Genomic DNA, 23,044 nt, shown 5'->3' on the forward strand with positions numbered 1-23,044 from the left:
CTGTGAAAGCAACTACTATTAGCAAACTCATTGTTGATGTAGAGCACATTTGTAGGAATCTGACAATTCATTATTTAACTATTGAACTCACACGGCGTATAGTTGGCATCAGCTCTGAAACAACCAACAAACCTGTTCGGAACTGTATTTAGCAAAGTAACGTTACAGTTAGCTAGACAAAGAGGAAATATACCAGAATTATTCGCAATGTACTATTAGGCGGTTGTCTGAAAACACGAATACAACCGTTTCGCCCAAAGTACAGCAAAAATTAGCCAGCATTACTCGCCAGAGGACATAAAACAATCCCCCTCACAGAAGGCAAACTAGCGTTAACGTTAGCTTGCTAAATTAGCAACACGAGCTCCAGGAATATGAGCAAGGATACAAGTGGTGTTAGTTTGTCTAATTATGGGGTTAGCGTGTATTCCCTGCTGTTATAAAATGTATTATAATTGTGCATTATACGGTAGCTTTGCACACAAATCCGTTTTAGCTAGCCAACAGTGCCACCCTACGTAGCATCATAGCTAACGGCTTCAGTCTTACGTTAGCTTGGGTCTTAACTTAGTCCAGTAAACCGGCTTTAGTTCGGCAGCTAGCTAGCCTACCTTTGGTGTGAAAATAACTCAATTGTTTTTCACAAACAGTTAAGACATTTGACTTGACAACACTTACCTAAAATCTTGGTTAATACAGAAACCGTTGTTTGCCGACTGGAGGTATCTCGTAAACTGGGCCGTTCGGTTAATGCACTTAAACATACTTTGCACCCATAAAAAACAAACCTTGGCTTTTACAGCGCCATATTTAAATAGACAAAAGCAATCACACACCGAAAAGAGCGTAATTCAACATGGCACGTTATCAATTCTGCGATGATATCAGCGGCTGGTCCATGTGATAACGACAATAGATATTGATTCGGCAGTCAAAGTTCAAATGACTGGCATGCAGCAAAATATCTAGCACATTTCTGAAATTGTGTTGTGTCATTGGTTCTGATATCGATTAGGAGTCCTGCGCGTGGATTTTTGTTCAGCGTATCGTATTGGTTTAAGAGCCCCGTCATACGCATTTCAACTGTAGTTACACATCATTGAGAAATTAACACAACTGATGCAAAATTGTCAAATAAATAGATTAAAATACTGCACGCAATTCATCGCCTCTCCTTAACTAAATGGGCATAAGATGTAGTTAACTGGTGATGCAGAAATTGTATCAATAGTAAAGTTAGAGATGCCTGAAATGAATTAACTTGAAATCTGTAAAGAGACTGTAACATCCACAAACCTTTGCAAATTACTCCACTACACATGTCAAAATGTAAATGAACAGTGAGCCAATAATACAACTACATTACTACATTTTCTTCTTTGTTTTGAAGGCATTGCGATCGACAAATATTTTGCTTTGTTTGTACCGTGGGAATGGGTAAATTACACATGCAATAAAATGAAATTGATTAACTTTGGACATTCAAGCCAAGACCATTTGTACATCGCACCACAATTAGATATGAAAAAAATAAATCGGCAACTTTTACTATATTTTTGACAAATAAAATAACTGCAGGCTATTTTGATTTCTTTCTAAATACTATATTCTTAATTGTATGCACGCAATATGTAGCTTAATTTCCCTTTAATATTAACACTGATAACATAAACTAAAAATGTTCTGCAGATGTACTCTTTGAATTTACGTGCGTGTGCTGTGGGTTGTAGTTATACCCACTGAAATTGCTGACATCACGCAGCCACTAGATGGCGACCTTCACTTGTTCAACAAAATTCACTACTAGAACCTAATCACACCACTGCTGTAATGGTCTCGTCCCTCTTTTTATTAATGGGCCTTATGACTACACACAGGTTATCATTATATTAACTTTTAAGAAAAGACAGCGTGGGCCTATACAGCAGGATGGTTCAGCCTGGTTGGCAAAATCCCAATGAATTTCCACCTCAGCAGGTTGTTTGGAGAGTCCTCGGGCGACCTGTCGCTTGTGATTGCCATGCGGTGAAGGAAGAACTGGTGTCGGGAGTGACATTACATGGGACTCTCTCTGCTCCGCCTCTTTTTAATCATTACCCACCACCTCAGTCAATCACTCTAAACTGGACAGTGAGAGGGTTCAGATCACCAGAGAACCTGAAGCACAATGGAGGAATCAACAGGCAGGCCAACCAAGAAAAAAGTAGTGGTGGTGGGCGGTGGTCTGGTAAGAAAAGAAAATTAAAGTTAATTATGAAATTAATTGTATGTCTTGCCTTTTGATCTGTTGTATTGACCCGTACTCTTTAGCCTTTAGTTTAGCCTTTAATATTGTTTATTAAGAGATCATTTGTTTTGTGTGAAAGTGTAAAGCACTGATGTTCAAAGAAATGTCCTTACTCCCCTTCACCATTTAGGTTGGGGCACTGAATGCCTGCTTCTTTGCCAAAAGAGGCTTCAATGTGGAAGTCTTTGAAACCCGGGAAGGTAGTATTCAAAGTTCTATTTTTAATAAAGTAACATTGTTACGTCATGCCCCTCTCTGAGGAACAGATCCCTTGCATAAAATGTACGATAATCCTGACCAGTGTACAAACACAGGTTAAAAAAGTGCATAACGTTTTCAACAGATAATCAAAATTTCCCAAAAGGTCAAATGAACCCTTTCTGTCTGATTTTGGCCAGATATCCGGCAAGCCAAAGTAGTGAAGGGAAGAAGCATCAACCTGGCTTTGTCTCACAGGGGCCGACAAGCACTGAAGCAGGTTGGGATGGAGGACAAGGTACGCTGATCAAATAGATTCAGTGTTTGACTATAAATTGGAAATGAGGACATGACCCTCGCCTGCTTGTTTGTTGATCTAAAAGATATCACATTAGTTGCATAAACATGTGCGGCTCATCCACTATTCCCACCCCTACGAGGTGGAGGCAAGCTGGTGGAACCCCCCCCCCCCCCCCCCCCTTTTTTTTTTAGTTTAGCCGGATTTTTAATAATGAAATAATACATATGTTGCCGGGCCCCCGGCAACCTGTCCACCCTGCTTTCTTTGCTTGCAGTCCCCTCAAGATGTTTCATTCTGGCATCTGACGTCAGCGGCCGTCTTTGTTGGTCCACATTTGCTGCACCGAGCATGTTATGCACGCATGAGACCCCTGCATCAGACCCTTTTACACTTTTCGGCATGACAAAACGAGCCCTGCTTTACAAGGCTTTCACATGAACTCTCAAGGTCAGATGCTGGGCGACCACATGTCGGACAGTCCATGGCACGACACCCTGTTTCCACTTTGACCACTGAGACTGAAAACATAGATTTTGCCAATGCAAAGTGTAACACTTTGCAGAATTGTTCATCCTAAAGTGAATAAATGTTTTTTCTGTATTAATAATTTTGCCACAGATTGTCTCTCAGGGTATCCCCATGAATTCAAGAATGATCCATTCCCCGAGTGGGAAACAGTCGGCGATCCCTTATGGCAAGAAAGGCCAGGTGAGCTGACCGTTGTCGTAATGTGAATATATATTCTATCATGACTAAACCGAAATATGATCCCATCATTGCCAATCGTAGGACTACAGTCATTCACAAAAAGAACTGCACTTTTTTTATTTATTTTTTTATTTCTTTGATGCAAGAACTATGCTAATTATTTCCATACAATAAGACATGCGTGCACGGGCAGAGGTACATTTACTGTAATGACTCGAGAAGGTGCCAAATGTTAAACAGTACAAGTGACAACTGGTGCAGTCTGACTGAAATAATGTCACAAAGCAATAGAGCATAGGAAGTGAGTCTGAAAATGGCTTTTAATTACACCACTGGCAGTTTGGTGCTCAGTCCCACGGGGACTTGCTCGGTTAAATAAAACTAAAGCTGTAGTTGCTTGTACAATTGCACTTTAACACAGATTATTTTCCTTTCAGTTCATCCTGTCTGTGGACCGAGCCAATCTGAACAAAGAGCTGCTAACGGGTAAGACCATTACTCCTCAACACAACGTCACAGGGTGTGCGCTGGATTAACCACATTATAGCCAATTTAAAGTGATGATTTAACAATCAAATGGTGCACATTTTCTACAAGAAAACGTTGCGAAATGTGTTGTAGTGTTAGTCCTTTTCAGACACGCAGCCCATTGCATAAATGTGGCGGCTATTTAAGATGTCTGCCTTTAAGCAATCTTGCGAAGGCCGTTTCTGAATTGAATGCCATCAGTTTTACATAAAGGCAGCAGCACAAAGTGAAACGCTCAGCCTACAAAGAAGGAGAGAAAGAGACAGAAAAGGAAGAAATGAAATGCATCTTGTAATGATTCTGCCTTCTAACAACTCTGTAATATTGAGCAGATTCTTCTCATTTTAGATCCGGTTGTAAAAGACATTTCCCCTTCATGTGTCAGCATGACGAAAGAGGTTAAAGAAAATAACTCATACACCCACAGTTATAATTTAACCGACAGTCTCTCCATATATTTATGATGTTGAGTCATGCGTGAACAAATCAATTAATGTCTATCAAAACACTTTTTACATTTATTTATACATAGCAAGCTATCAGGAGTCCCGACCTCGCTGGTATTATAGAAGAGGCGGCAGAATTTGCTCTCTATTAGCATTAGAATGATGAAATTTATGCAAAACCTCCATCGCTGACTTTTAAAAGGGAGATCAGATAACTTTTGCTGAACTTTGCTGCTGCAGCCACAAGTAACAGCCACGGGGTGAATGTAGCTGAATGCTAAAATGTAGCAGTAGCGCATTTAGTCCACCTTCTCTTGTCACTGTCCTCCATTTCATACGAGGGTCCAAATACTGAGTGTGTACTTTATACACTAAACCCTAAAATATTCCCTCAATGGAACCAAATAGTAGTGTCCACGGCACGCAAACCACGCCTTGAAGTGATGACGCAAAATGTGTCCCGAAATCTCCCGATACAGTAGTAGTGAATACTAGTTTGCTAATGTTAGCTAACATTAGCTGCCTATCAAAGACCAAGTCAGGATGTAGTAGCTCAACGCCTTAGTGTGCTGACTTAAACAACCGTGCCTTTTATTATAGTGAATTCAACTTTTTATTTCTAAGAGCACGAAGGTGTTCATTTATCTGTCATAGATTTCAGACTGTATAGTATTACTTTAAAGGATCACTGATCCACTTTTACAAACAGCATATAATGCAGTATTGTATTACGTTGGATTCTATGAAAAGCCAATCAAGTTACTCTCAATACATTCTTCATTCAAGCACCATGCGTTCGCGCTCCAAGTTCAAAGAAGAACTATTTCCTCCCAACAATTGTCCTAAATTAGGTGGTTTGCCAGCGAGCCCAGCCAGATTGACAGATGCTCCCAGTCTTTGAACCGTTTCATTACGCCAGGGCACGTCTGGGGGATGTGTTGGTCTTTTCAGGCTAAAAGGATTTTGCCTAATATTTAATGAAGTGCCTCAGTGCACAATCAGAGATAGTGTGTGACAGCATGACTTTAATCATGTGTGCTGAAAGAGGGGCCGATTGTAAAGCCGTCGCTCTTATCAGACTCCTGGGGTGAACATTGAGATAAAGAGATTTTGGGGAGTGTGACAACCTAAACGCTTTCCCCTAAAACCAGAAAGACTGACTGCTGTGATAGTGCTGTTCACGAGAGCCGTGCTAATCAGCAGAAAAGGTCGTTCCCCTTCAGCGGGGGATTGATCTAACTGTTTGCTGGCACCCTGTGTCATTGCGGCATTTTATTGGAATCGTGAAAGGCTCGGTGTGCATTTTAACAAGATATTACCTGTCGCATGAACCTGCTGGTGTTGACATTATGCTTGCATCTGTGATATAAGCTCCTTTTGTAACATGTTACTCCCACAGAGGCAGAGACGTATCCAAACACAAAGTTGAACTTTGACCACAAACTGCAGGACTGGAGTGCTGAAACGGGGCAAATGACCTTTGCCAGGTAAATAGTTACACACGTGCACGTCTGTATTCACAGAGAGAGAAAGAGCACGCGCTCTTTCTCTCTCACACACATTCATATGTTCATTTCCTGGAGACTTACCCCAATCGTTACCCCAACAGCTACTTGCTTAAATGTAAACCGAGACCGAGACCTAAACCTAACTTTTCCAAAACCCTAACCTAACATAACCTTACCCTTACCTAACCTAACCCTAACCCATATCCTAACCTTATATGTATATATTTTTGTGCTTATTCCAATTAGCCTGATGAACAATTATTTTATTAATTCATATTCATTTTATTAGGGTTATTTAAGTCATAGACATTACATAGTAATTTTACCATACCTCACTCACCTTATTCATTTAACTGCCCCCTTCTGCCCCACCTGCAGCTGTGTCTGTGATCCTTTAAACCTTAAATACTTTTATATAGGATTTTATCCATCCATAATGGTTTTAATAAGGGACGTTCATGATTTCTTTAAGGTCCCTGTGTGCCCGGGTTAGAGGATGTGCTCATTTTGATTCTTTGTCATAACTCTGAACATGTTGACACACGTGGCCTTGTACATGTTATCTGCCAGAGGTCTGGGATGGCGATAAACATGTTGACTTTGAAGACTCTGTGCTTGACTTTTTATTGGCTTTTTGTAATTGGTTGTCCTCGAGCTAAACGAGACACACAGTTTACAACCCAATTAACACCAAAACACCTCTGGTCTTTTTAGTTGTGGGAATTAGCGTATAACCACGCAGGGAATTATTAACGCAGTATGCAGGTGCAGGGTTTTAATTTAATCAATGAGTTTTTAAATTGACTTCAGCCTTATCTAAAACGTGTACAAATCTGTTTGATGTGTATATTGTCATTGCTGTTATTTTATTTTATTTTCATGCCTGGCGGTGCGACGTGTACCCTGTTGAAACTGTGGATCAGAATGACTCACTGTGCAGTTATTGTCACAGTGATTAAACACTTTAATGTACTTCAATTTGATCAAGTTTTACATAAAATCCAAAAATCCCCCTGGCGTGCACTTAACACGGGACACATCCTTTCCTCTACCTTGTTTGAACTGTGAAAGCCCATATTTGCTGTCTCCAGCTAATAGTCTAGTCTATAATCAAACAATAATCTACCTTATTGCTGTAAATCTAATAACATGTTAATGAGGTTACACATGGTCGCTGAACACTAATCAACAATCTGATCATTTGTTTGAGATCTTAAGGTGGAGGCACATGCATACAAGTTAATTGTCACCAAGCCTCACAACACTGCAAATGGGGTCAAGAATATTAAATTAGTTGCACATGAAAACATCATTATGTCCTCTGCAAAGGATCATAAAATGGCATGATAGAGTGCCAACATTATATTCACATGTCGGTAACAGATGCACCCACATTTTTCTCTTGGGTCATAAAGTGAGAGTCAGATCTCAGAGCCAACATTTAACTCCCATGTTGAGCAGATGGACCAAACAGTATGCTGGGTGTGTTTTAAAGTGGCCATGAGATGCCATCATCTGTGACCACCATGGCTTTAAGTGAAATGACTTTGAATCAGAAAAAGCCAGATACCATCATGACCGTCATTTCAATTTAAAGTGTCAATGAAATATGTAGCTGTTATGATATTAATATTACGTTGGACATTAAAATGAATCCTCAAATTTTTTGTTTTAAGTTGCATAATTAAAAAGGCCGAGTGTGAGAAAGAAAAGCTCAAACACACTGTGACCGAATCAAACCCGAAGCACACATAGCCTGAGGGCCCCACACATGTTCTCATGCTAAACATCCACAAAGACAGCAGGACATTGCATCTAGGACCCTCAGAGTATATATATAATATATCTATACTTTTCTCATGTTACTGGTATGTTTCTCAGGCCAGATGGGTCCGAAAAGCAGATCAATGCGGACCTGATTGTGGGCTGCGACGGAGCTTTCTCTGCCATCCGCAAGCAATTCCTCCGCCGCAGCCGCTTCAACTACAGCCAGACCTACATTCCCCACGGCTACATGGAGCTCACCATGCCCCCCATCAACGGAGAGGTCAGTCCCCTGCGCAGCACCGTCCTTTTATTGTGAAGTGGGTGTAGATGCTGCCAATGTTAGCCTCACAACTGTTGGGCACCATCGTAGATGTCCTCTTGTTCATTTGTCCTCAGTTTGCCATGAAGCCTAATTATCTGCACATCTGGCCCCGAAACACATTCATGATGATCGCCCTGCCCAACTTGGTGAGTGTGCATTTTGTTTTTTATTTTCCCCCTGTGTTTAAAGCTGCACCGATTCTCAAACTACGGTTGTAAAATGAGCAATGTGAGCTGTATGTTTCTGAGGGTATTACCTCACATTTCTTGGCAACCAGAAAGACAAAAAGCATGATCACTTCAGACAATGTCAGGGCGTGATTGACCTCTGGGATGTCCTCATTAATTAGAGTTGATTAGCCTCATTTACAGATCTTCATAACCAGCAGGGACTTACTCACCGCAAATCAGAGACTGCAAAACGTCTGCTGGACCTACTTTACACACCGCAGTCGTGTCCTCCTTTTTCCATCAGCGTCTCCGTCTGTTATTGTCAGACTTCAGTGAGACCAGGTTAAGGCAGGCAGCAGACTTTGGAGTGCATTCACACCGCCACTGCCCTAGTTCCCAGGAGCGCATTAGGGTTGACAAGAAGGAGAAGAAGAAATAACGACTAACACATCCTTGCTCCTGTGGATACCATGGTAACAGAGACCGTGCTAAAAGGTCCTCATGGAGGACTTTGCGATGTTGATAGATAGCCCCTGCTAAGTTGGGCAGATAATGACACGCCCACGACCCCGCTGCACTTTCATCCATCAGTTGCATGGGTGGAGTTTGGCTGTTGCATTTGCTTTGAGGGTGGGAGGTTCTATGATGAGTTTTAAGACCCATGGAAGGAATGAAAGACGTGAAATGTCCCGTGTCTGCAACATACCACAGGACATACACCACATAATGCAGCATTTATGAGTGCAAGGGTTCATTCTTGACTTTGGGAACACATCTGCGATAAATGGCTCACTTATTTAACTATTTGCAAAACTTGGCATGTTATTTGAAAGCTGTAATCAATTGCTTTATCATTACTCATGGCAAACGTAATTATGCAGAAAAAGCAAAACGTTGCATTACTCGTTGCTTTACTTTCATTACTCGGCACACTGCGTTAAAGGTGCCTCAGAACAACTCTGCATCCACACTTTTTAAACATTTTTAGAAATAGTAAAAGAGACATGATGGTTAAACCAGCAGTCGGCTTCCAATTAGTAGGGACTTACTGACTGTCAGGCAGCTAGTCCACCTCTATGTAAATAAAGACGACTTGATTTAAAGGAGCAGTGTGTAGGATTTGCCAGCAGCTAGTGGTGAGGTCGCACATGGCAACATGTTGAACTAACTGCGGTGGCCGAATGTCCCCATCTGGAGCCAGTTTGGTTTGTCCAGTCTGGGCTAATGTTGAAACGTGGCAGCCGGCTCCTTGAAGAGGACACGCTGTAGATGTAAACGGCTCATTCCAAAGTAACTAAAACTAAATTCTTATTTTTAGGACATTATACACTAAAAGAAAACATACTTCATAATATCAAATTCCATTTCTGTGTCACAATAGATTCTTGAGCTACCAACACTGTGCACTGTGTTTGTTTTCTAATTCCAGGACAAGACATTTACCTGTACCCTCTTCATGCCCTTTGATGAGTTCGAGAAGATCACCACGGGCGACGAAGTCATCGACTTTTTCCAGACATACTTCCCCGACGCCATACCACTGATAGGAGTGTGAGTGACTTCCTCACCTCAGCCCTCTCTGCCAAGCCGACCTAAAACAAAAACCACTCTCATTCCCCATCATCCAACATCAGCAACGTCCACAGCCGCGCGCTGTGAAGTGTGAAATTGCAGCCTCACAGTTACATGGGTTTGTTTTAATTTGAGACGCCCGAGGCCGTCACCCCCTCGCCTCTTCTCTGGGGTGACTTTATATGCAGCGCTCAGGCACAAACATCTGTTTGGCTGTTTTAACTTTACCCTGGCAGACGGAGCGGGGTTGTTCTTCGTTTATTCAGACGTGACAGATGCTTTTGTAGCAGGCAAAAAACCCAGAGTCGGTTGTTGTAAAAATTAATAACCCGACACAAGTTTGCGATTGTTTTACTTCTGTCTGTTTGTGCTTCGCAGCGATGCTCTCAAGGAGGATTACTTCCGATTGCCTGGGCAGGCCATGGTGTCCATCAAGTGCTCCCCGTATCACATTGGAGACAAATGCGTCATTATGGGCGACGCAGCCCACGCAGTGGTGCCTTTCTACGGGCAGGGGATGAACGCTGTAAGTAGGCCTAATACTCAAAGGAGGGGAAGAATAACAGCACATTGGAATTAAAGGGAGACTCATTCGTCCATTCATGCTTCACAGGGCTTCGAGGACTGCATTGTCTTTGGAGAAGTACTGGATCAGCTCAATGAGGATTTCAGTGAGTACTTTTTAAGGGAACAAGATTAAATGAGACAGAGAATGAATAAGAAAGCTGTTTTCGCCTTGTGTGTCCGCCCAGGTGCTGTGCTGCCGGAGTACAGCAGGGTGCGAGTTCCAGACGACCACGCGATTGCAGACCTGGCCATGTACAACTACATTGAAGTAATTTAACCTTGTACTTTAAATTGCATAGCTTCGTACAACATCGTAGTGGGGTTCAGGTATCTTTTGGAAATTGATTGATCCTACTGTTGGAGAGGTAGTGACTTCAACACAAAACATGACAGCAGTAAAATAAATAAGATCTATTGTTTTAAATTGTAAGGTCAACGCATAGTGAGCATACGATGGGATAAATTCAATTAACTTTTAAGAGAAATACGTAATTATAATCAAGATGACGGTCCGTTTCAGCGTTGTGGTTATCTGTCAGAAGTTGCCATTAATTTACTTTTTTTACAATACACTCTTGTACTTGGTCGTTCTTCACTATGTATTTTAGCCGGATGAAGGATTTTAGTCATCGGATTGTTCGGATCTTAAGTTATCTGAAAAACAAGTTAAGCAAACGAACAGTGTAGCGAAGAAGAGCTGGTTTTTATCACCAGGTTAGTTTTGGAGAGGAGACCTCTGCGGGTAATTTGGCTACTCGTAAAACTGCAGTGACGGCGATGGAGGTGAAGACAACAACTCCCATGATCCCACGCTATACTTCACAACGTCGCCAACCTCCGTCTCTTGTTATTGTTGTGATTGAGAGACTCCAAGCGGCAGAAAGTGACATGTTGTGCTTTTAACACTAGTTAGTAGAGCGATGATAATGATAAGTAATCTTTAAAGTTTGCATAATGCGATGCATGGAAAGGCCATTCACAATCGGAAGAACGTCCGCTCTGGTTCTGGGTGTGCTTCCTCTAAATATCTGTAGAAATCACGCTCTCCATCACATCTGACTGGTGGACAGCTCCACCAACCACCTGTCCATTAAAATTCATGCACTCGTTGTTATTCTGACAGATCTTAAAATTGCCGCACTTTGTTTTAGCTTAACTGCAGAGTGGACGAGACCGTCTGAAGATTCTGATGCTGCTGTAAGATTTATTGTAGGACTTTACAATATGGAGGACAGATGGTTTAATTCCCTAACGTGTGTACTTTTCTTTTTCTGTTTCGTAGATGCGAGCCCACGTCAACTCCAAATGGTTCATTTTCCGAAAACATGTTGATAACCTCCTCCACGTCCTCATGCCAAAGACAATAATTCCCCTTTACACAATGGTAAGAGTCCTGATGAACTAAATTAGCACGGTCACGGTGCTCTGTTTACCGCAAAGCCTGTATCATCTGCTGCCCGTCACTGTCTCCAGGTCACTTTCACCAGGACAAGGTACCATGAGGCTGTGGACCGCTGGCATTGGCAAGAGAAAGTAAGACACTTTGAGGAAAATGCTTCTTCTTTAAACTCCTTCATTTCATTTTCTCTGCATACAATTGAGGTTTTTGAGAGATCTTTCATACCTTTGTACAGTTTAGTATTATAATTCGAGCCTCTTTTATCAGCACCGAGCGTGAAAGGTGTTGGTAACTACTTCCTTTTTTTAGAATCATGTCCTCTAACAGAAATGCATAGCTTTGCTGCACAAAGAGCTGTTTCTTAATTCTCACATTTGGCTGTTATGAGTCGCTTAGCCCTCCGGCGCTGTGTTGAACTGTCTGGATGGATTCTGCACTAATGGTCAGAAGCACAGCGGGGATTTCACAGCTTCCTCTGTAAATTATTAAAACCCGTCGGGATCTCCGGGCAAAAGGACAAAATGACCTCTGTGTGGCGTGAAGAAAACCGTTATAATTGATAAGAAAAGAATTGGTGCGATATTGAGTCTGCTGCAGGATGGTCTGTGTCCTAGCTGAGCGTTAGGAGGATGTAGTTATAAGGTGATAAAACAGATCCCCAAACAGCAGCTGTATGTATTGTAGGACAAAGTACAAGGCTTATTTTACTTATTTATAAGCAAAGTAAGAGAAGATGTAAAAATGTTACATCACTCTACATTATCATATATTAATTATGTTAAACAAGTCAGATGTTTGTGATTCAACTTCTTAAAGCAGAGTTTTTAGCCACGCTACTGGTGTGGGTCTGCAGATGGTCACATTCAACAACTTCAGGACAGATAGCATTGACATCTTCTACGGGCGTTCATGGTCCCCAGAGGATGACGCCTAGAAACTGTGGCGATCCCCTGACTCTCCCCCTATAGCGCCACCATGAGGTTGAGTTTGTCGTTTTGATTGAAATGTCTCAACAACTAGCCGACTGGACGCATTGCCAAGAAATTTGGATCAGACGTCCATGTTGGGATGAATTGTAATCAGATCCATTAAATCCAAGTAAATATTTGTGTATTGTTGGAAACGTTATTCTCATCTTTTGTTGATTTGTATGCTTCGTATTGTAGGATTTGTAGACAGATTTTTACATTTTTACATGTTCAGCTGACGCAATGCATAAAACATTGCATAGCTTACACCAGCATCTATTTGAGATTAATTTACTGGAAGTGTACAAATAAATAAAACCAATTTACAATTAGTCCTTTCAGGAAGCCTCATGATTATACAGCAACATGTCAGTTCCGTTCACCGAAATGATCTAAAATCTATGGAACCTATAAAATGAAACAAAAACCCTAAAGCAAAGCATGACGGGGCGTTTTCTTTGCAGTTGTGATGTGAGAGTGTTGTTCCTGTAAATGAATCCACAATGTGAAGGTTTAACGAATTAAAAAAAGAAATTGCATGCATACCGCTGCATTGTAGCTTCTTTTCCTTTTTAAAAAAAATGTATGTTTTGTTTTGTATTTTCACAGGTGATAAACCGTGGCTTGCTGTTCAGTGCCACAGGAGCAGTTTTGGGAGGCTCCTACCTGCTCATTAAAAACCCTCCTGATATCAGCAAGCTCATCATCCCCGCTGAGAAAATGAGGGACAGGCTCGTGGTGCTCTGGACCCACTGAGCACCGGCTCTGATCTGACAGACGAGTGCAAAGCAACACTAGAACTGAGGAGATCCACATTTTAATTAGAGTTTGATTGAATCCTCTAATGAACACAATGAGAGGCTCTGCCTGCCAAATGAATGTAATGAAATAATGATCGTCTGAACTTATGCTAGACACGTTGATTGATTGTAGGAGTTCTTGACATTTTATCGCTATTTGACTGAAGGAGCCCAACAGATTGGATTGTTTACATGCCATCCTCACCTTTTGCACAATTTGCATTGTGGAAACAAAAATGTCAGTATTAACCCCACTGGCCAAGGCCGGGGTACGTGCTGTACGAGTTTACATAGATACTTACACATGAATTGCAAATGCATGTTCCCTCAGCTTATAGTTAGTCAGATTTGTATTTTGCCTTTGGCTCCATCTCTCTCATCCTGTTTATGCAGTGATTATTTTGGGGGCCAATGTCAACAAATTCTTACACCTGCAGTTTGTACTTTTTAAAAAGTACCAACCATCGCAACCCAGTTAACAATCAGCCATATCTTTAAAACGTGAGAAGAGTGAATTTGTTCGTAAAATGAACATTCCTGTTTTACTGCCATCACCTTATATTATCTTTTATAGGTAAATTAGCCATTTCAAGAGATATGCACTTGATAAATCACAACTTTGTTTTGTGCAGGTGTTAATGAGAACATATTCACAAATACATGCTTTTGATGCACATGGACTCCGCCTAAATGCATTTAGTTTAGAGTTCACTTTGAGTTATTTTTATTTCCCGTCATCAGTAAGGAAATCAGTTAAATTGGCTACAATTATCAAAACAATACAAACATTCAGACTTCCTCATGCGGCCCAAGTGTGTACTGCAGAGATAAATATTGAATAAAAGATGATGGAAGAAATTCTGCTAATTTATTTACCGCCCCGGGGGTCTTTTGGGAATGAGAGACAGTTGGGGGCAGCGTAAACAAGCCTTGGAATACTACGGTGACACATCAACGAAAATGACTCGTTTCAATTTCAGAATTTGATCATCGGAAAGTCTGGAAGAGCCGCGCGATTGAATTATTTTATCCCCATTCAAGTTAGCATCAGGCTAACCCAGAAGTTAGCCGAGCTCGGCAGGCGGAAGTCTCTGGTGCGCATGCTCTGCCCCATAGAGCAACGTTCAGAGCATTCATTTTGAAAATAATTTAAATCTGGCGTGAAATGTGTGAAGCAGGAGCTGCTAGTGAGCATTAACGTTCTATTTCTAGATACACTTCATAGATAATAGAGCCACAGTCTCCTGCGACTGTGGCTCTGTGGCGAGTCACGGTTCAAGGCTGACTTTAAAAAGTACATGTCGCGTTGAGCCATTTTTAACCTGCAAAATACAGATTTTTTATACATTTGGAGGGAAATGTATGTTTCATCACAGTCACATCATTTGGTTTACAGCTCTAAAAACATGTTTAATTGTGCAGTACCTCTTTAATAACACATTATTTTGTTTATATATTTTACTTTTGCTTCACAGAATAGATTGGGGACGCTTATTTTGAGTGATATTTAGTTAAAAGAAAAGCAAGAAACCAAACAAGAGATTTCTTCCGCATATTCTCCGTCACACGTCCTCACTGATTAAGGGTTTTATCAGCGATGGACATCCATTCATCACGTCTATTCATAGCCGACAGCCCAGGAGGTTATAAAAGGAGCGTCTCACTGCAGCACACCGAGGTCCCACTCTCATCTCCTCTTATCTACACTCCTGTGGGTCCTCATACATATAAATCCACCAAATGTCATTTCACAGTGGCCTCTCCCGTCACACTAGAGATTTGCGATTGAAATGAGATAAGGTACACAAGCTGGGTAGCTTAAAATAGGATCTCTTTATTGAATCCAATCACAACAATGTATTATTGTTCATGGCTAAGGAGCTAAGGCTTGTTTTCCATGCTACACTGCTGCAGTTGGGTACCAACCAAAAAGACATCCGCTATCACATGTCCATCCACTCGGGTCCCCAAAAACTCTGTTTGACAAATAAGTGTGATTATTTATCTAAAGAGAAACATAGAACTAGTTGTTAACTACATCTGTATGTGCTTGTATCACCACAGCTGATGTAGAAGATGATGTCAAGCTTTCATACTACCTGCTGAGACAAAACACCGTCAGGAAAAAGGTTGAGCTGAGATTCTCGGGCTGACAGTTGGATATTTACAACTAGTTGTAACATGTAACTGTGTGTGGGCGCAGAAATGTCCCGGGAGGTTCAGACAGGATTATTTTTGGTTCGGTTTGGCATGTTGGGTCCTAAGGCATACTGAGTGGTGGGGCTGAGTAGTCCCGGTCCCTTGTGGATCACAACGGCCTCACTTGAAAGGCGTTGACCTCCGAGGACTCTCGATTCTTGGAGGTGACGTCTAGGTGGTTAAAGTCATTGCTGGTGATGATGAAGACGATGGACGAGGAGCTGAAAGTCACCCTCTTCTTGGGCCGGTTCCTGCCGCCGCACGCCCCCGCGGACACCACGATCGGTCGGATGGGGCGCTGGACCGGAGCCAGGGGGCGCTCTTTGAGGCCGCACTGCAGCCAAGAGAACCGCGAGCAGAGCAGCTGCAGCAAACAGCGCCGGAACTGTGAGAGGGAGTAAGAGGATGAAATACCGCCCTGTCAAAAACACACAATATCAGTACGCCAGCAAACTAAGACAAGTGTAAAAGATCATTTCATTCCTACGCACACAACACATATTAAATCTTGGGATACTATGATGCAGATTTCATTCTCATTTTTGAAGAATTTGTTGAAAAAACGACTTCTGGGTTGTTGAATTCTATATTATTTTGTTTAAAAACCCCAAAAAAATTCTCATAAAAATAAATCAATAAAAAAAACTCCTGGTTTTTCTACTCAAACCACAAACTGGAGCAGCGCAAGAGGAGAACAACCCCTCACGCCATTGCTTTACCCTTTAATACTGAGTTCAGCTGTGGTTACTGGTGGGGAAAAACAATCGACTGAACACAGAGGAAGTGGCCAATCAGAGAGCTCCAACAAACGTATTGTATTACAGACGCCGGCAAAACACGGGTCTGCTATGATGGTTGAACCTCGTCACTGACCTCATCCCCACCAGCAAGAGGAGGAGCACTGTGTACTGATGTCCTCATTGTTCGCAGGTCTTTAAGTTCACCACGAATAGAAAGAAAAAGTTATTCTCAAAAGAGCTTTAGGACTACCAACCTTTCTGCTCATGAACACATAGATGAGGGGGTTGTAGACCGTGCTGGACTTGGCAAAGAACGAAGGGATGATGGCCACCGTGGGAGAGACCATGTTCTTACTGCCGAAGGCCTCCAACATGGACACCACGGCGTAGGGCGTCCAACACAACAAGAAGCAGGAGATCATCAGCAAAAACATAACGGCCACCTTCTTCTCGTACCGCAAGATCTTGATGATCTGAACCGTCTGGAGGTCCTGGATGGAGCGCAGCTACAAGAAACGGGGGAGATAAAGATGCTATCATGAGGGTCTAAACAGGCTGTTTTGGGACCAGATTGTTGCTGGTTTGGATCAAATGTCCAAAAGTCTGTTGATTTGAATGTGCATGTGATGATGTGTGGGAGACAACATCATTTTGGTAGGATAGATGTTAGCATGATAGAAGCTTTTTCTGACCCCCAGGTTGGGAACAACTGACTTAGCTGACCTTTAATGCAATTTTTTTTTTAAATGACTGCAGCCAAATTCTGCAACACAAATTGTGAATTTTGCACTGTGATTCGGAACAAGGAACATACCAGGCTATACACACATTTATTTCTGCTGTAAAGTTGGCCACGGGGCTCTATGGGGATTGACTCGCTTTTGGAGGCAGCCTCAGGCGGACGGAATTTGAGGAACTGCAGTTTTTGGCACTTCTGTGTTGGCTTCAATCCTCAGCAAACTACAGAAGTGGTAGTAGGGGAGGATAACACCCTAAACAAACAACACTGCTGAACGGGAACTAGGAGAAATGTCCTTGTTATCTTTGGAATTTGAACATTGTCTAACTACATTGGAGATCAGAGAGAAACTGTCTCCTCTCTTTGCATGTGCTGTTTACTATGGAGATTCATATCATTTAAATTCAATTTAAATTTATTTTGTATAGCCCAAAATCACAAATCAGTCTCAGAGGGCTTTACAATCTGTACACATGCAACGTGCTCTGTCCCGGGACCCTCACAGAGGAGGGATCCCTCTCCCAGGATGGACAGAAGTGCAACAGATGTCATGTGTACAGAACAATTATATAAAGACTATATAACCTTTGCTAAACTGCACCCTACTGTGTGTAGAAGTAACAATTATTGGATGATGCTAAATGTGAAAATGCAGTTTAACAGTAGCATAAGTGAGGAAGAATCATTAAGTCAGGGAAGTGCAATACTGACCCACAGTTTTGCTAACATTAAGCTAGTGCTCATACTAGACCGATCTGTAGCAGAGTGTAACGAATTGGGAAACGGTGCATTTTATTGCTTATTTATTCGACTTTTCTTTTATAAAAGGGTTTTATAGAAGTTACATAGTATCGCTTTAAATCATTCATAAAAGCAGCTTTAGCAAAACAGAGACACCTGACATTGAGAATGTTTCTATTTAAGAGCATAAAACGGCTTCATGGTCTTCTCTATAACTCATTATTACCGTGGTCTTGGTAACATTGTAATGCCTCAGTAAATAGACCTGTGTCTGATGACGCCATGCAGTCAAAGTGGCGAGCGTCTTCCAGACTCCCTCGAGACTTCTGATGGAATCACGGCAAGCGTCTATTTCTATTCATGAATTTAAAAGGTCTGCATTTACAGTGCTCAAAAGGGTGCTTCTACTCAATACTGAGCAAAGGGTCTGAATACTTATGACCATGTGATATTTCAGTTTTTCTTTTTTAATAAATTTGCAAAAATTTCTATATTTCAGTTTTTTTCTGTCAAGATGGGGTGCTGAGTGTACATTAATGAGAAATAAAATGAACTTTTTTGATTTTAGCAAATGGCTGCAATGAAACAAAGAGTGAGAAATTTAAAGGGGTCTGAATACTTTCCGTACCCACTGTATATTTGCTTTATATGAAGTTAAAATTACTCTGTAGAGTTCAGAGCACTTCTCTCAGAGCGTCTCCCAAAACGCTGTGACGTGTACCGAGTCCTCCCAGGCCTCTGAGGTGCTCAGGGAGTCACACTTCCTACACGGTTGTGAATACGAAAGGAAGCAAAGATAGCGACTGTTGATGCAGTAGGACATCTGGGTCATTTGATTAAAATTGCATATTGTTTTTTTTTCTCATTTACACGCTTACTTACTATCCTGTTCAAACACTTTAGAGGCAATCTGCTCAAAGGTACTGACATTTGAATAATTTACAGGCACAAACAAATTAGAGAATCTTGGGGCTCCCCAATTTCTATGAGACACACTTTCTACACTTTTTTTCTTTTTGCAGGAATCATTAACATGAACTCTCATCCTCCCAGCCTGCTCACAATTCATATACGTATTACCAGGCTGTCTTCAGGGACACCTAAAGGCATCACTTCTAAGTATCAGTACAGGCCCAAGGATCAGAGCGCTTTCAAATGATTTCCACTGTATAGGACAAGCCTATATCATGATAAAAAATAAAATAAAAAATCCTGTAATTAAAGAGGAGTGAAAGGCAGCACCCGATCAGTGAAGGTCAAGGAGTTTCCTTTCATTAAAATGAAAACTCAGAGGAGTCTTTATAGTTTGAATCTGTGCAGACTGAACGTTTTAACATCCCGAAGATCTTTTAATAATTTGGCATTCTTCAAATACTTTTTCATCTCTGTAACTAGAAAAGACTACATTTTCTGAAGAAAACCAACATCTGCAAAAGGAGGCTGAAAGGAGTTGAAATATCAGTCAGTCGAAGATGACGTCCTGGAATCAATTAGTTCATTTGTATGAACTGAAAGCCAATGGCATCTTAAGTGTCGGCCACAGTGCTGAAAGCAGTTGGAGCTCATTGTGTATGAACAGTGGAAGTTGTAGGAGGTCAAGACAGTTTTATCTGGTGAAGACCTGGAAGGGTTTGAAGTGGCACTCAAATTGTATGTGCTGAAAGGGAAACTTTGCTGATTTTCAACTGGGGCTGGAATGTGGTCTCTCTCTCTCTCTCTCTCTCTCTCTCTCTCTCTCTCTCTCTCTCTATTAATAATAACACACTTAATACTTCTACAGGCTACATCTGCAATGTCAAGCAGCTCAAAAAGACCAAGATGGAGTTAAATTAAATAAGTCATAACTATTCGTGGGGGAGGAATGTTAATGTTTCTTTTACCAAATTTTGGTCTAAAGATTTGGATCAGCGACGCACAATTTACAAGTCTTTGTAATTCACTCTATTAGTCGAACTAATAAATGATTTATCAAATATGCAAACAACTGAAAAGCATGACCTACCATTTGCACCGCGTAGAGGATGTTCCCGTAGCAGTAGATCATGATGCCCACAGGCACAAAGAAACAGGCCAGGAGGAAGAGGAGGATGAAGGAGGCATCGTTGGGGTCCTTAGAGGCCCAGTCCAGGGAGCAGCCCAGCCGGTGGATCTCCAGCGTGTAGCGGTTCCACCCGAGCAGAGGGGCGCCCGTCCAGACCAGGGAGTACAGCCAAATGTGGCCGATGGCCCGCCACGCCCAGGGGAAGTCCACCACCTGGGCGTGGACCACCCGGATGTAGCGCTCGTAGGCCAGGGCCGCCAGCGTCATGATGGAGACGATGCCTGGCAGGAGAAGAAGGGGGAGAGGGAGTAAAGCAGAGCGCTCGCTGCAGGATCTGGGTCAGTGGCTACTCAGCGCGTCTTTGGACTGAATGAGTTTCATCGCTCTATGTACAAACACAAGTCCGAGCATCTTGGTGTTGAACGGCACATTCAAGCACTCCGTTATGAATCCTTAAAAACTCACAGAAAGAGACGCTTACCTCCCACACACACACACACACACCTCTAAGACCTGCATTGCACAGCCTGCATTGATTCTGAAGGTGTATGCGTCTTCTATCAAATTGCTCTATTTTGTTTCCATATATGCAAGCCAGAGTCCAAGGTACAGCATCCAACACTGATTCTGCATCTGTTTGGTCAACGCACATCACACACACACACACCCACGTAACCTACATATCTATACAATTACATACTCGGATGTCCTTTTAGTCTCCGTCTGTAATGTAATGTGACTTGTTTCGGGTTGTGCACTCAGCTTGAGCCACATTAACCCAGCTAGAGTTTCAGACGGACGTGCATTGACAGAGCTGCCAGGGTTCATTGCTGTGGCCCCTGTGTGTGTGTATGTGTGTGTGCGCGCGTGTGTGTGTGTGTGTCTGGCACACTGACACCAACCTCCTCTGAGTAACACATATGATGAGGCAGGAAGATGACGGCATGTCCGTCTGCTGCGCAGATAAATCTATGTGATTTGTTTATCAGGTGCCAATGCTGGGACATTTGGCTTTTTCCACCTTTGTGATGTTAGTACCAATGGATAACTGGAGGACCTTGGGGTTTCACAAGTAAAAATGTCACTCGGTAAAAGTGGACAACTACTGTGAATGAGCAGGGGAGGAGCTGGGGAGTTCTGACGATGCGATGTCACCATAATAACTTCTGGTGCCAAAAGCAGCAGGACGCCACATCCTTTCTGCTCAATGTCATTTCAGCGACGAAGGGAGACATCCCTAGTCCTGAACACAGACGTCAACTTTGAATCTGGTCACAAGCAAAAGAGAAGCCAATGGCAACTACTAGAGGACAAGAGGACGATGGAAGGAGAGGGCAAACCGTCCACCCGCTCTGCGTAAGCGGCAACAGCTTGAGGGTTTGCTGCTCTAATGAGCTCATAATCTCACATCTGTCCTCCCCTGGATTCCTACAAAGGGGGGGGGGGACGACCTGGATGATGACCCTGAGCGTTCATTCACACTTCGCTGCTGGACACAGTTGCTGACTGTGCTGCTAATAATTGGACAATCTCGTTACAGTGAAGTGTGAAGCTGGAAAGCGTAACGCTGGTGACAAAATCATTCCTCTGCATAAAGCAATGACCTGCACAATGTGCTCATTTTACATACAAAAACAAACAAACACTTACTGTCAGAGGAAATAGTATTTCATTGGAATGGATTCAGGGTCGTTTGGTTTTATTGCAGCACATCACTGAATAAAAGGTCAATAAATTGTATTTTAGCCATCCAAAAGCTGAGAGAAAAAAAGTGTCCCCATTTAAAATATTGTGTTTATCTGTCACCTATATTAACATTTGTTTTATAGAAATAATTTCTACGTGGAATATGCTTCTTTCATGCGCTATATGGTGATCTGTACTGCCTCCCAACTAATTACATGATATCAAACTGCGTTTGCTCATTTTCTGAATTGTGTCAGAATATTATTCTACCTATAGTGAGAAATGAAATAGGGACACAGTTAAATAAATTCAATACAAAAGCTATTTTAGTAAAATGTTTGTGTGACAATATTGATAAATGTGAAATACATGCTAGTATAATAAACACAATGCCCTCGCGTCATCTCTCTCACCAAACAAGCTGTTGCTGAAGCCGTCCCAGATGCATGTCGCCTGGCTCCAGATCCAACCGCCTTTGATGCACGAAGCAAACGTGAAGTTTATTCCGATGACAGAAACCAGCAGATCACTCAAACTTATGTTGACCAGTAACAAATTGGTGGGCGTCCTCAGTCTCTTGAATTTGCAGTAGAGTACGATGACAACAACGTTGTTGCAAAAGCCGAACACTCCGATGGTCCCGATGGCGAAAGCGAGAAGTTTGTAGGTGCCGGCTGAAAAAATGTAATGTTCCGTAGTTCTCTCCGCTCTGGTTTCGTTGGCAGGATTCATTGCGCGGATGCAAACTTGGTGCCCAGCATTGTGCTGTGCGTGCGGTGTGTTGAGCGCGCGCCTTGAACACGAGACACCGTCGGGTGTCCACGCCGCTCCTCCACGCGCTCCCCGCGCAGTCAATTCAAACCAGCCCGAGACTGCCGTTTGCTTGAAACTGGGTCAGTGTACAACTGTCACTCCGGAACGGATCGCAGACGTTGCATTTCCCGCTATGCTTTCAATGTAAACTCGTTTTTGACCTGCGTGTTTGGCGACGAGCACGCGGGCCAAATTATAGAACTGCGTTGAAAATAAATACATAGAAGGGTTTCAATTGCATTTCATACTATACACACATTATTGGTAATTCACACTTATATTTTGAAGTCTGATTGATTGAATTTGACATACAGTGATGATTCGTAATTTTCAAATATATATATATATATATATATATATATATATATATATATGTATACGTATATATATATATATGTATACGTATATATATATGTATACATAACGTAGTTACAGCGCTGCGGGTCTATCTCTCTCTCTCTCACATCAGGGGATAAGCTGGGTCACCCAGCAGAAAAACAGGGACAGCATCTTCGCCCTCTATCAATTCTTTAGGGCATGGGGG

General features: G+C 42.1%; 3 protein-coding genes across 4 annotated transcripts in view; 1 reads left to right on the forward strand and 2 right to left on the reverse strand.

Moving 5' to 3' along the window:
* ide (insulin-degrading enzyme) overlaps positions 1–834 on the reverse strand; it is a 29,580-nt gene extending 28,746 nt beyond the window's left edge. For both annotated transcript variants that reach the window (XM_076077370.1, XM_076077369.1), the window contains exon 1: positions 679–834. In XM_076077370.1, the coding sequence (XP_075933485.1) occupies positions 679–764 (86 nt within the window). In that variant the 5' untranslated portion in view covers positions 765–834. The remainder of the gene's footprint in view (positions 1–678) is intronic.
* A 1,318-nt stretch (positions 835–2,152) lies between these two features.
* On the forward strand, positions 2,153–13,604 carry kmo (kynurenine 3-monooxygenase). The gene is made up of 15 exons (XM_076077223.1): positions 2,153–2,227; positions 2,418–2,487; positions 2,686–2,783; positions 3,405–3,494; positions 3,932–3,980; positions 5,868–5,955; positions 7,858–8,023; positions 8,140–8,211; positions 9,665–9,786; positions 10,186–10,333; positions 10,421–10,478; positions 10,560–10,642; positions 11,657–11,758; positions 11,848–11,907; positions 13,351–13,604. The coding sequence occupies exons 1-15, from the start codon at positions 2,168–2,170 to the stop codon at positions 13,495–13,497; spliced, it is 1,413 nt and encodes a 470-aa protein (XP_075933338.1). The 5' UTR covers positions 2,153–2,167; the 3' UTR covers positions 13,498–13,604.
* A 2,245-nt stretch (positions 13,605–15,849) lies between these two features.
* On the reverse strand, positions 15,850–22,419 carry opn3 (opsin 3). Its single transcript, XM_076077347.1, has 4 exons — positions 22,101–22,419; positions 19,963–20,282; positions 16,735–16,986; positions 15,850–16,125 (listed from the first exon to the last, which is right to left on the reverse strand). Exons 1-4 carry the CDS (start codon positions 22,417–22,419, stop codon positions 15,850–15,852), a joined length of 1,167 nt encoding a protein of 388 aa, XP_075933462.1.
* Positions 22,420–23,044: the final 625 nt, after the last annotated feature.

This window comes from Anarhichas minor, unplaced genomic scaffold (assembly GCF_050575085.1).
Source record: "Anarhichas minor isolate MPS153535 unplaced genomic scaffold, ASM5057508v1 ptg000058l, whole genome shotgun sequence".
Taxonomy (NCBI): domain Eukaryota; kingdom Metazoa; phylum Chordata; class Actinopteri; order Perciformes; family Anarhichadidae; genus Anarhichas; species Anarhichas minor.

Bases quoted from the DNA above. Each gene is read 5' to 3' on its own strand.
- kmo (XM_076077223.1), top strand. From the start codon at position 2,168: ATGGAGGAATCAACAGGCAGGCCAACCAAGAAAAAAGTAGTGGTGGTG. The intron at 10,479-10,559 runs GTGAGTACTTTT...GTGTCCGCCCAG, and splicing joins TCAGCTCAATGAGGATTTCA to GTGCTGTGCTGCCGGAGTAC. The intron at 11,759-11,847 runs GTAAGAGTCCTG...CACTGTCTCCAG, and splicing joins TAATTCCCCTTTACACAATG to GTCACTTTCACCAGGACAAG.
- opn3 (XM_076077347.1), bottom strand. From the start codon at position 22,419: ATGAATCCTGCCAACGAAACCAGAGCGGAGAGAACTACGGAACATTAC. The intron at 20,283-22,100 runs GTGAGAGAGATG...TTCTCCTGCCAG, and splicing joins CTTCAGCAACAGCTTGTTTG to GCATCGTCTCCATCATGACG. The intron at 16,126-16,734 runs GTTGGTAGTCCT...TCCCTCTCACAG, and splicing joins ATGTGTTCATGAGCAGAAAG to TTCCGGCGCTGTTTGCTGCA.